The sequence below is a fragment of the Carettochelys insculpta genome, chromosome 29 (genome assembly GCF_033958435.1).
Source record: "Carettochelys insculpta isolate YL-2023 chromosome 29, ASM3395843v1, whole genome shotgun sequence".
NCBI lineage: Eukaryota > Metazoa > Chordata > Testudines > Carettochelyidae > Carettochelys > Carettochelys insculpta.
The window spans coordinates 1,835,090-1,847,810 of NC_134165.1; the positions used below are offsets into that span (position 1 = coordinate 1,835,090).

At 49.3% G+C, this 12,721-nt stretch overlaps 1 protein-coding gene across 3 annotated transcripts in view; it reads left to right on the forward strand.

Moving 5' to 3' along the window:
• The window catches only part of KHSRP (KH-type splicing regulatory protein), a 21,085-nt gene continuing 8,364 nt past the window's right edge, over positions 1 to 12,721 (forward strand). For 2 of the 3 annotated variants that reach the window (XM_074979997.1, XM_074979996.1), the window contains exons 1-10: positions 1 to 290; positions 3,841 to 3,897; positions 5,134 to 5,230; positions 5,804 to 5,842; positions 6,173 to 6,212; positions 6,790 to 6,839; positions 8,097 to 8,168; positions 9,203 to 9,260; positions 10,069 to 10,240; positions 11,357 to 11,455. In XM_074979997.1, the coding sequence (XP_074836098.1) occupies positions 90 to 290; positions 3,841 to 3,897; positions 5,134 to 5,230; positions 5,804 to 5,842; positions 6,173 to 6,212; positions 6,790 to 6,839; positions 8,097 to 8,168; positions 9,203 to 9,260; positions 10,069 to 10,240; positions 11,357 to 11,455 (885 nt within the window). In that variant the 5' untranslated portion in view covers positions 1 to 89. The remainder of the gene's footprint in view (positions 291 to 3,840; positions 3,898 to 5,133; positions 5,231 to 5,803; positions 5,843 to 6,172; positions 6,213 to 6,789; positions 6,840 to 8,096; positions 8,169 to 9,202; positions 9,261 to 10,068; positions 10,241 to 11,356; positions 11,456 to 12,721) is intronic. The other variant, XM_074979998.1, reaches the window with a different exon arrangement.

A 12,721-nucleotide genomic window follows, 5' to 3' on the forward strand; every position in this document is an offset into this window, starting at 1 on the left:
GTGTGTGGAGAGCTCGGCCTGGTTCCCGCGTTGAGCCCTCGCCGCCGCCGCCGCCTCCTCAGCGTCTCTCGCCGGCCTCAGCCGCCGCCATGTCGGACTATAGCCCGGCCGGGCCCCCGCCCTCCGGAGGGCCCCCCGGTGGGGGAGCCGGCGGAGCCGGAGCCGGGGGTCCGCCGCCGGGAGGCGCGGGCGCCGGAGGCGCGGGGGGGCCCGGCCCGGGCGGCGCGGGGGGGCCGCCTGGCGGGATCCGCAAAGATGCGTTCGCCGACGCTGTGCAGCGGGCCCGACAGGTGAGGGGGTGGCAGGGCCGGGCCGGGCCGGGCCGGGCCGGGCCGGGGGGGAGGGGAGGAGCCGGGCCTGAGGCGGCGCCGGCGCCGGCGCCGGAGCCGGAGCCAGAGCCAGGAGAGGAGGGAAGTGAAAGGTGGGCGGGGGGCGGAGGAGACGGGGTTCGGGGGGCACGGGGCGAGGCTGGGATGGATGGAGGAAGTGGTGGGAGCAGTAGGGGCTGGGCCCGAAGGGGACGGACGCCAGGCTGCGGGGGAGGGGATGTAGGACTGGGTACCGGCGGTGCGGGCAGGGCTGTGGGCTGGCCGGGTGGGGGCTAAGGGGGCGGAGCTCGGGGAGGGGTGCGGGTCTCCGGGTCTGGGAACGGGGGAAGGGATGGAGGATGTGGTGTGAGCAGAGGGGAGGAGATGGAGGGAGGGAAGGCTATGGGGTTTGGGGGTGGGCACAAAGGGGAGCTGGAGAGGTATGGGCAATGGGGGCTGGGAGTGACGGGGGGTTAGGATGGGGGCCGGAGATGACGGGAAGGATATGGGGACTTGGAACAGGAGAGAGGGTGGAACAGCACATTAGGGTGTGGCGTGAGGGGGCTGGAGGGAAGGGGTTTGGGTTGTGGCTGCAGGGTGAAGTGGAGTGTTGGGTTTGGGTGTAGGCTGTGGGTGGGCTGGGAGAGACCTGGGGGGTGAGAGCAAGGCTGAGAAGCGTGGTAATAGGGCTGGGGGTGCCAGGGTAGAGAGAGGGATGTGGGGAGAAAGAAGAGTTAGTAGAGGAGTGTTCTCTAGGTGTTAGCAACAGAGGAAGTTGGGGTCTTGGGTGTGGAAGGGGGGAAGGGGCTGGTGAGAGCTGTAGGAGAAGTACAGGTGGAGGGAAAAGGGGCATCAGAGTAAGGGAATCCCTCCCCAAGGTGGCCTACTCATGTTCTCTGCCTGTGTCCCCCGGTGGGGTAGAATAGTCATTCCTTTTACTAGCTGAGGAAGGTAAGAGTTCATTTGCATTGAGTTTTGTGATCCTCTCTGAGGTTATAATCTGGGTCTCGCTACTTGCTTCATGCACGTGGAAGAAAAGATGACCAAGTCCCGAGTCTGTTCAATGGCATGTAGCCAGCGGGGAGCTGTGCTTAACCCTCCTGTTTCTGCCTGCAGCAGCCACTGGGGCATCATCTGTAGCCCCATATGAAATAGTGATATGTGGTCCACCTTAATTAACTGTGGGTTTTTCCATTCTTGCAGTAGAACTCTCCCAAAAGGAGAAGGTTGGCAGTATTAACCTTGACCTCATGTGGTTGATAGTTTATCTAATGTGTAGGCAGTGGGGCTGTGATATCCGCATGCACCCCAACTTCTGCCACTGTCCCTTATTCTGACTTTGCAAGACTAACGGAATGCTATAAAACTTAGAGCCACAGGCCGTTAACTCAACTGCTCAAACAAGTTTGTCACATTCAGTCTCTCCAAAAAAAGCCAGCCAGCGTTTTGGGAGCAGTGGTGAGGCTTCCCAGTGAAATTGTGGAGCAAATTAGCATCTTTATCACCTAGGCAAACCACAGCAGTTCATGACTTCATTTCTTCCGACTACAGAAGAAGCAGCATAAATGGTGACAACTTAGTCACAATTCAAATGAACAATTACATTTTGAGAAGGAATCTTAAGTTGAAAATGTCTGCATCTTGCTATGACTTGAGTACATTGGTGATTGGATATAGCTTATAGCCTTGAAATGTGGTCTCTGCAAGCATGCAGGGAAATATTGCACTAGTTTTGCTGCTGCAAGAAAGTAGTGGGATGCTGGTGATTTGGCAGTGTTTCATGTTAATTTTCTTCCCAACTGTAAGTGTGTTTTTCTGCAGTACTAAAATATTGGAATATCAATGCATCTGTGTCAGATGGATGCTTCACTACAAAACTGACAAGCTATGTTTGGGAGATGTAGGTCTAAATTTTTAAAGTTTTGGCTGCTTTGTAGCTGCCCTGAGGCTGACACTTGAAGCTTCATATTTTTTTTTACAATGAGTGTTAATTTTTTTTGTTGGCAAAAGGGGCAAAGCTCACTTTATTAGAATGAAAGATTCCAAAATGGAAACACATGTGCAACCTTAAATCAGGTGTAGGTTTGTTTTGAATAAAATGAAGGGGTTGGGTAGGATGGTTTAATGAACTAATAATGGGGAGTACAAATGATTTCACCTTGTCTCTGGTTGAAATTCAGTCCAGCTTGATAGCTACCAAAAGTGCTTGCCCTCTAATGGTGTGGCCGGGCTAGGGAGTTTGAGAACGGGTATGCACCCCACTTCTGCCAATAGTAACATCCGTTTAAGGTTGATATTTTTAAATGGCACTTCTGTGCTTAATGAAAGCCCTTGGGTAAACCCAGTTAAAAAGAAATTTTTTTCCCCCAAAATAGCTTTTCTTTCCGGAGCTATGTAAGCTGTCCAGCACAAACTCTCTTAATCTGCCTCTCCCCTAGTTTGCAAGTAGAGCCCTGTGTGAGACTTGTTTTTAATCCTGCTTCTGTCTTGCCCCGCACTACCAACTCCTGCATTGCTGATTGCCTTTTTAGCCTGCTCCCACCTGCTAACACCTTGGATCACACAAGGGCAAAAGACTCCCTCATGTTACTAACAACAAAAAACTCAAACCACCCCATCAGTTACACTGTTTGTGTATAGATATTGAGAGTTCAGGCATAAAAATTTTACCATTAAAAGAATAAAAACAAATCTTGCTGAGCCACTTACATTGTGTTCCCCTCAAATTACCATAGTCTGTTTTTTCCCTCACTCCTGCCTGCCACAAAGTAAATTTTACGCATTCCTGGTGTTCCCTCTAAGTGGCGCTCAGGAGCAATCCAGATGATTAGCAGAGTGCCCACAGGTAGGTTTTTTGTTTCGACTGGTGGTGCGCATTTGCACATGCCTCAGTGCACCTCAAAACAAGTATTCTTCACTTGGATGGAAAAAATACACACATGGATGGCAAAGATTAGAGGAAGTATTGCCTATTCCTGCTATTATGGCAACAAGTCCTTCGGAATCCCGGTCCCCCTACAAGCCTGTTTGCCAAGATCAGTATCTTATAGCTACCCTAGCAGACCTTTTCTGGTAGTGACTAGACTTCAGCCTTCTTCTCGGTGAGCAGGTGAGCACAATACATCACTGTGTTTCAGTTGGCTTCCTCACCAGAGAGTCAAATTGGCCATGGAGTCGGAATCGCCCTCTGGCCCCCCAGAAGAGTCCCTCCAGGTCACTTGAGAATTTTAGTTCTTCTGGGCAGGGATAGCCTTCTGTGACTTGCACAGCAGCAAGCTCACTGCCTGCATTTAATAATTGCTAGTCCTAGTGGATGACATGCATTGCTGGGGGCATTGTAGGGAATTTTGCCTTACTGTTGGACTACCGTGGCTGTACTTGACTTGGCTAGATAGAGAACTTTGATCTCCAGTCCTGTGAGTCTTGCACTTTATGAACACTATAAAAATGACTTATCTGCCAATACCCAAGCACAGGATTTTCTCTGTCCTGCAACAGCTGAGCACATCACCATGTCCTCTACTGTCTTCAGGTGCCTGTGGTGGTGTCAGCTCCTGTTGAGCAGAATCCTAAACTTGAGTTGCAGCAGGTAAATAAATAAGGGAGCTACTTCTAAAAATCAGTTAAAAGCGGTGTTAATGCAGTGTTAAGGTTGTGAATTTAAATGGGAAATACAAAATGTAGTAATCTGGTAGGTTTAATTCTGTCCTATTGAAGCTTAATTGTATACTTATTACTCTAAACAGTAATTGACAATATATATTTGTAGATATCAATTGTTAGTGAATATACTGGTTACACGTTTCTCCTGTGTACACAAGTTCAGATTCTCAGAAAACGCATACTATTGCAATGCTTAACTTCTTAATTAAAATTTGCAACCTTAATGTTCTATTAACAATATTTTTTTGCATTTAATTTCCTAAGTTTATTGAAAGGGAAATCAGTGTCTCAGAGTTATGTACACTCATGTTAATACAAAAGTAATGCATGCACACACTTAATAGACAGAAGCACATCTGGATGCTTCCTGGAAGCTAGCTGGAGTGTGAGAACTTGAACTGAGCGCTAGCTAACAGTTCTGCATACAAGGAAACACTGTGATCCCACAGCTGATCTGAGAGGTAGGAAGGAGACAGTCTGTCTCAACTGGTGGTCAAAAGTGGACTCTTAGCAGCAAATTTTACTAGCTGCACAATTCTGCTTCCATGCTCTCAAGTTATTTGGAGTTGATGAGGTATAGTTCTCTTGAGGGCTGTGTCTGGTAGGTATAAAGATTGATGGTCCTGCCACTTTGGAGTTACGTCACCGAATAGAAGCAGGAAGGTACATTTATAATGTGCTTTTTAAAAAGGTATTTTTGCTTGAAATGTCCCACCTTGGCTGAAATAAAGTACAAAACTTTTAGCCTTGGAAAAATGTTTTTGGAAAGTTTAAGCATGTGAGTTACTAGATTTAATAGCTGCAATTTTCCAGCTTGAATAGTGTTTGCTACATGCAAATATTATAATAAATGTCATTAATTCTACACACAGGTCTAGGTTAAAGAATATTTTTTCAGTGTTGTAATAACATACTAGACTTGTTTAGCTCGAGCGTAGTTTAATGTAGTCATCTGAAATGTGTAGCTTAGTCTAGTCTAGGGGTTTTTAAATGGCATTGCAGTGTATTGTATTGTGTGGTATGTTGAATGGACTGAAGGTCCTAGGGCTTGAGAATTCTTTGCCTTTGCTAATCCAGTTGCTTTTACTTTCCCCACTGTTGATGATTTCTGGAAGGATTTCTCCCTTTGGTAACTATGTGATGCCAACTGCTTTCTTTTCAGATAGCGGCTAAAATTGGGGGTGATGCAGCTACCACGGTGAACAACAACACTCCAGACTTTGGGTTTGGGGGTCAGAAGAGGCAACTGGAAGATGGAGGTACTGCAGGAAGTTCATTGTCTATGTAATAGGAGAGCTGGGCTTGGTGACACTGGGCACTTACATAGTGCTTTTCATCTGCCCGTCTTGTGGGGCTTTGTAATATAGTCCTATTTTACAACTGGCACCTCTGACATAAACAGATGGGAAGTGACTCGAGCAAGTTCTCTCACACAACCATTGGCACAGCTGCGAGTAACCCTCATGTCTCTGCTCTCTAGTCCAGTTCCCTCTCTGCCTGAATCCATGGCTATCTGATTCCAGCACCTGTAGAAGAGCCAGGGTCTTTCAGTGTGGGTGAAAGATTCTTGGGTGCGGTCTAAGCATGGGATGGGAAGTACTACGTACATGCTAATTGTCATAGACATTGGGATTTAGAATATTACTTTCTGTGTCTGAGTTTGCATTGTTGTATGCTCTGAAGGTTTCCTTGTGAGGCTGTCCATATGTTGCATCTAGCCTGTCAGGTTGGCCTTCTATGTCGCATGTCGGCAGGTGGAGAGGGGAGGCTGCTTGTGAGTCCTGCAAAAAGACTGGCTTGCATCTAATCTTCTCTCTTCTCTTTTTAAACAGACCAGCCAGAGAGCAAGAAACTGGCTGCTCAAGGTGACTGTAAGTACAGCTTATATTGAAAGGGGTGGGTAAAATAACTAGACTGGGATGCCTGGGGAGTGCTGTTAACCATGTATAAAGCCCTCTAACTGTTGCTCACCTGGAGTGGTTGTTTCTCATTGAGGCTGAGAAAATAAGTGGCTGAGGTGAAAGATGGTGGGGAAGATTTGGATTTGACATATTAGTAACCTGTTTTTAACCTGCTGGGTTCTTTATCTTCCATAAAGTTTGTCTGGATAACGACTGGTTTTATTTTTGGTTTTATGGCACTGTTCTGCATTCTGGTGTGTGAATTCGTAACCCGAAACCTTGTGTGGTTTTCGTTTTCAGCGATGTCTGCTCAACTTGGACCGATCCATCCTCCTCCCAGGTAAACTCCACCTTCACCCTTCTCCCCCACCCCCAAAGTCTCAAGGCCTGTGAGCTTGAGCTGAACATTCAGGACCAGATTAGCGACACATCTTTTGTGCTTCAGACATCTGCAGAGGGCAACGTTGGGGTGCCCCAAAACTTACAAGCTGCTTTGCTCAGATGTGAGGCTCGCCCTTGGAGTGGTGTGACATGCCAGTGGGGAGACTGGTCACTCCTGGCATGTGTGTGCCTTGTTGGTAGTGAGGGTCGTGCTTCTTGGCCCCCAGCGCGGTATTTCTAGCTCTTGTGCAACCTTTGCTTTAGGTTTCATAGCTTTGGCTTCTGTGAAACAGAGCATCATGTGCACATGCTGATACAGTGGACTCCAGGACATGTAACTAGCTTGCCATACGTAAGCTCAACACTTAAGCATCCCCTAGACCGATGCCAGTTGCTTGGTCACCTTCGTCTCTGTCCCCCTCGGGAGAAGGAAAGCCCTTTCTCTTTTGTTTCTGACTGATGCAGGTGAATATAGGCTCCTGTTTTTGTTACCCTCCCACTCCTCACTTTAAGCCACTGACCGTTTCCCTTTGCAGGTCTACAGTGACTGAAGAGTACAGAGTACCTGATGGCATGGTGGGACTCAGTGAGTATTAGACAGGGAGGGAGCAGCCTGCAGTGGCATTAGTGAAAGGCTTTCAGTGTTACCTTTACTCAACCAATGCCTTCCTGGCTTCTCAGTGCTGGTCCATGAGCTTGGTGCAGAAAAGCTCCGTGGTTTGCTTTTACGCCCTTCATTGTGTTGGGTTACGGCTGTCCAAGATCTGACTGCCATCTGAGTCTTATCCTGACCCTCTGGCAGTTCTGGTGCTGTACTTGTGCCAGCCAGGAGAGAGGCATTGTGGAGCGTTTTGTTTTACTGAATGCACAGGCTTGGACTCTCTGCTTTAAATGGCAGGGATTAGATACTGAGGGGAACTTCCTAGCCAGGTGTGTTGTCACCATGGTTGTTGGCACTTCCATTGTGCATTGAGATGGTAGTCTGTGAGCAGTGGCACGGATTCACAGGAGTGTTCCTCTCCCAGGGAAGAGGCTGTTGAGTCTTGTCTGGCTGATCTGAGAAGCAGCGACTGGCTCTGAAAAGAGTCCAGTCTCGACCTGTGCTGGAAGGAATAGTGGCTGTTAACAATGGGCTTCAGGCAGCCTGGTGTTAAGCAGGCAAAAACTGGGCTCTGTTGTGTAGAAGATCTGAGCCCAGGAAGCGGTTTACAAGATGCAGTTTCAATTGGCTTGGCCTTGAGGTTTTTTTAGGCTAGAGGAGGAGTTGGCTGAGTTTGGGTGTGCCAAATGCCTTCAGAGGCTTCTGGTTTCTTTAGGCTGCCCAGGCCCTGTGGCAAACAAGGTGCATCTGAGCGTCTTAACTAGATTTCATATTTGAATCTGTTGCTCATCTCCCTGTTTTGATGCCCAGAGACTCACATGGAGCAGTGGACTCGAGCACTAGGTTCTGTTCTCTTCTGTTTCAGTCCTCCCCTCTCTAGAAAGAGGATAATGAGCCTCATTCACCTTCTGAGATTCATGAATGAAAAGTGCTGTATGTTAGTAGCTGTGAGAGCTAACCTCTTACAACCTACAGTGTTGGGGGTGGAGGGGCTATTGTTACATAATGTGATTTTTTTTTTTTGTCATTTTTTTTTTAAACCATTTCTCTTGTAAGACTTCTATCTTCTGCGTGGAGATAGATGGACACGGAATTGTTTTCTTTTTAAAGTGGCTGCAGATTAATTGTCCATAACTGAATTATGTGAAGTGTTTTACTTTTTAGACCTGTCTTGTAGGGATATTTCTTTCCCTGCTGTAAGCCAAGGTTCCTTAGCTGTTCTTCTCTTTTCATTTTTTCCAGTTATAGGCAGAGGGGGTGAACAGATCAACAAAATCCAGCAGGACTCTGGCTGCAAAGTACAGATATCTCCAGGTATGCACTGGTGCCTTTTGGGAATCCATCATTGTGCAGGAGCTCTGCAGAGTGCTCACCCACACACAGATAGGCTCGTCCTTGGGAGCCTGACCCCTTGCCTAGCCCTTTCATTTGAGGTGTATATTTGTATCACTCAGCACAATCCCCCACCCCGGCACCCCCAAGTGAGGAAAGGATGTGATAGATTCTGGCATCGCCAGTATAAGTCGCTGGTCTCTGTGGGATTTCCTGGGTGGAGTTCTGTGCAGCTTGTATTACACAAGTCAGACTAAATGGTCACAATGGTCCTTTCAGGCCTTAAATCTGTGACTCAGACTACTGCTGGCATTGAGCGTTCGCAGGAATGTCCTGATATGTTTCAGGTACAGATGTGAAATGCCAGTTAATTGGTTAAGCCTATGCTGCCGAAGGTGGGAGCACTCCAGCTCAGTTGAAGCAGCCCGGCTCCTTGGTGTGCGGAGGGCAAACTCCCTCCAGGCTGGGGCAGATGGGTGCCCTGGCCGTGCAGTAGTGTCCTGCCCCCTACCTGTGGGGATGAATCAATTCCCTGCCCACGCTGGGTCAGGGGCTGCACCAGCCCTTGCTGGTTAACCTAGACCATCCTTAGTTTCAGAGAGTGTGTGGTTCAGTAATGCGTTAGACAGCTCTGGCTGTGTCTTGCCTGCGGCAGTTAACTCCTACAGAATGACTAGCCAGAGTAGTGATTCCTGATAGACTATGGATCATTGGTATAAAGGCAAATTCAGCTGGACGAGCAAGCGTAAGGGAATTTTGAGATGCCTGGCACAGTGTGGATCTGTCTGAGGGGCTCTGCCACCACCGAGTGAGCAGCCCCTCTTCCAGTCTCTGCCACTTAATCCATTTCCTTTGGAACACCGTGGCCACTATGGCTCCTTGGTATTTGGATGGTCTTTTGAGCTCTGCCTTAGTTGGTAGGGTGTGAAACATAAGTACATCTGTAGAGGTTCCCATGTGAACATCCAGGTGACCTGCCCTAGGAGCAAATCATTTAATACTGTCTTTTCCTACAGACAGTGGTGGATTGCCAGAACGTAGCGTCTCTCTGACTGGATCACCAGAATCTGTCCAGTGAGTACAGCCTGTATTCAGCCATGGGCTCTGGTGTGGGTAGTAAAAAGCCTGTCAGGCAGGGACTTCTTGCTGAACTTTAAGTTCAAATCTTCAGAATGTGTTGTCTGCTGCACCTCTTCCCTTTCTGACAAAGCACTGCAGAAGGGTCTCAGCAGTCCCCTGCCTTTTGCTGGGGGCTCTGCTGCTCTTTGGTGGCTTTTTCCTTGGGAATTTCCCTGCCTTCAGGCATTATAAGGGCTTTACAAAATTGGTTGGAGAAGAGGCATGAAGAAAATTCATGGCCCTTCCCCTCCCCTTTCCAAATAGTGCAGTTCTGAGTGGGGGATTTGTAAGCACAGAGTCTCTTGCCACTCGTTAGAAGAGATCGTTAGCCTTGTGCCCTGAGCTGGGATCCTTGAGACATGGCAGGGTTTGGCCACAGGGTGCGGAGCCAAAATGCCCGGTTGTAGGTGCAGCAGTAGGACTCTCTCTTGACCTTACCACTCAGGGCTCTTCATGACAGCAGCAGTGTCCACTTGGTTATTTAATCGTGGGGCTAGGGTGTAACAAAAGCAGCTCTGGGCAGAGGAGAAGGTGGCAGCTGGCGCTACCTTCTTGGCAAGGCCTTGCTGTCCTTGGCTGAATAAACGTCCCCTGGAACATGCAGGGCTAGGCAGGAGCCTTCCCGGGCACATGGTCATGGCTGTAACTTGGCCTGCTGGGATGGGAGCTCCAGGGCAGGTGGCATTGTGTAGGTTGGGGGCATGAATGGCTGAAGGAGGCCCCACCTTCTCACCATGGTGGCTGGTTTTTCTTCCCCTCACAGGAAGGCCAAGATGATGCTGGATGATATTGTGTCGCGCGGTCGTGGGGGGCCTCCTGGCCAGTTCCACGACAATGCCAATGGGCAGAATGGCACAGTGCAGGAGATTATGATCCCAGCTGGCAAGGCAGGGCTGGTGATCGGCAAAGGCGGGGAGACTATTAAACAGCTGCAGGTAAGGGCTAGGAGCTGCCAGGCTGTGGGGCTGGTCGACAAAACCCCCATGGTTAGGGCGGTCCACCAGAGCTGCCCCGTTTCCTCTCATTTAGCAATTGCCTTCTTTCTTGTCTCATTATCTCTACCTGCGTCGCAGCTAACGTGGTGTGTTCCATGGCTGCTGTAAAGGTTGTGCTCTAGGGCCTCCTATTTCAGTTGCTGCTCCACTGACAAGCTGCAGCATGTTAACTCAGGCAGGGCATGTGGCCATCTTTTCCTCAGGCTCACTAAAGTCGATATGGTGCCCCTAAGGCTAGCTACGCAGGAGGCAGTATGATGCTGCCCCAGTGCAAACTCCGTATTTATGTGGCACTGAGGTAACCTCCCAGGGTATGTCGGGGGGTGGGGGGGTGCTGCTTTCAAGCTCTGGTTTGCACTACAGCAGCTTGCCTACTCCAGTGCATGGTTTGCTACACTAGGGAAGCCTGGGGCAGTTTTGCTTAAAGTGCAGCAGAAATATGGGGGCCCTGAGTCACGTGGTCATCAGCCAGGGCACCTAAGCTGTGTTTCCTGTAAGCCATGCGCTTGTTTGGCCTCTCAGGAGAGATTTAAATGCCACCCAGCTGATTAGCAGAGCACCCCCAGCTTGGTTTTTTTGTGCTTTTACTGCTGGTGCACATTCACACATGCCTTGGTGTACATAAAAATTTATTCTGCACATGAGTAGAAAAGAGTAGCTGGAACACTGGGAGGGAGTCCTGCATAAAGTGAACGGTTCAGAAGGCACCCTGCACCACAGCAAGGGCTGGGAGTGTAACTCAGTAGACGTGTAAAACCTGGAGATTTTGGGATCTCTAGGTAGAGGCTTATGCCGTGAGCAGGGATGGTTCCGGATCTGGTGTGCTGGCAACTGCAGTGTCCATATTGGGGCCATGGCTTTCACCAGCTGAATTCTTGGGCGTGTCTCTTGTGACCATGATGATGGTGGTACTGGAGTTGATCAGGTGCCTTCTGCTTCCCCAGTTAGAGCTCAGGGTGGCGCAGGCTGGGACAGGTGTGGTGTGCTATAGCTGGAACTCACCAGACTTGCCGAAGCCCCCGCTGACTTCTCCCATCTCCCTTCATCTCCTCGCAGGAGCGTGCTGGAGTGAAAATGATTTTAATTCAAGACGGTTCCCAAAATACCAATGTAGATAAGCCCCTTCGGATAATTGGAGACCCCTACAAAGTACAGGTAAGACTGGCTCCCCTCGAGGGAGTGTTGGTGTGTGTCACTGGTGCCCTGTTTGTCTGGGGAGAGGGCTCGTTGCAGATGGTGTTAGGTGGTTCCTGTTACGTGGTGCAACAGCTCTTGGTCTTTCCAGGCTATTGACCCCTTTCTGGAGCCCTGGTTTATCTTTATACCCCAAAGTCCTGCTCTGCTTTAAACCACTTGCTTACAGAAATCAGCCAAGACACTTGTCCTCCAATTCTGCTTTACATTTCAATCCAGTATAAGCAAGTTGTTGTTGTACTGGTTGGACTAGTGCTTTTTGCTTGCCTATTATGAAACAGGGCAAACGTTCAGATAAGCGATGGGCTACCTGCAGCCCGTAGAGGTTCTGTGTGGCCCGCAAGACATTTTTGCAAAGTGTACAGGGTTGCCAGGTTCAGCTGGCTTCAGTCTGCGTTGCAGCGTTTTTTCCTGCTGCTATTGAAGTGAGAGACAGAGCAAGGGCGCCTGAAGCGAGGTGTGTGCTGATTGGATGTAGAGTGTGTGCACGGCTCATGCAGTCACAGGGCTGCTACGTTTCAGGCGGTGTACTCTGCAAATAGAGTACTCAAACGCGGCTAGCAAAACTACCCTATCGCAGGAGACTCTCTTGGTTACGACAGTCTTAGGGTACCCTGAGATGGAGGGCCACTCGTGCATCTCACTTGCTAGCTGAGGTTGCCGATTGCTGATTTAGATGGTTGATGTACCCTTGAGGATACACAGAGGTCTTTCAGGGGGTAAAAGTACGCTGGCTGCAAACGGGCGCTGTAGTGTTGCGTGCTGAGCCTGCCTTAGACCTGTTCTGAAGTGAACTACGTGGCTCAACCCTTAAATGTCTGTGAGAGTCCCTTTGCTCTTTCCAGGGGCTCCCAGAACATGTCACACATCCAGAATCGCTTTGTGTGCATGCGCTCCCACCCCACCCCTTCCTTCTCAGTGAAGTCGCTCTGGGTCCAAACACAAAACCAAGTTTAGCACAGGAAGTGAGTGCTGAACAGTACCCACCTCAGGTGGGATGGGCTTGTGGGTAAAGTGCCAGGCTAGGAGTCCAGAGACTTGGCTCCTGGTCCCAGCTCCGCCTCTCCGCTTGCCAGGACACCTTGGACAAGCATGTTAGATGGTGGACATCTTGTGAGTGTGGACAAGTTCTTCCTTTTCCCTATTTTCCCAAAATTACGCTTCAGATAGGGTGTGAATGAATTTGTTGTAAATTTCTGAGCTCCTCAGGTGGAGGTGACTGTACAG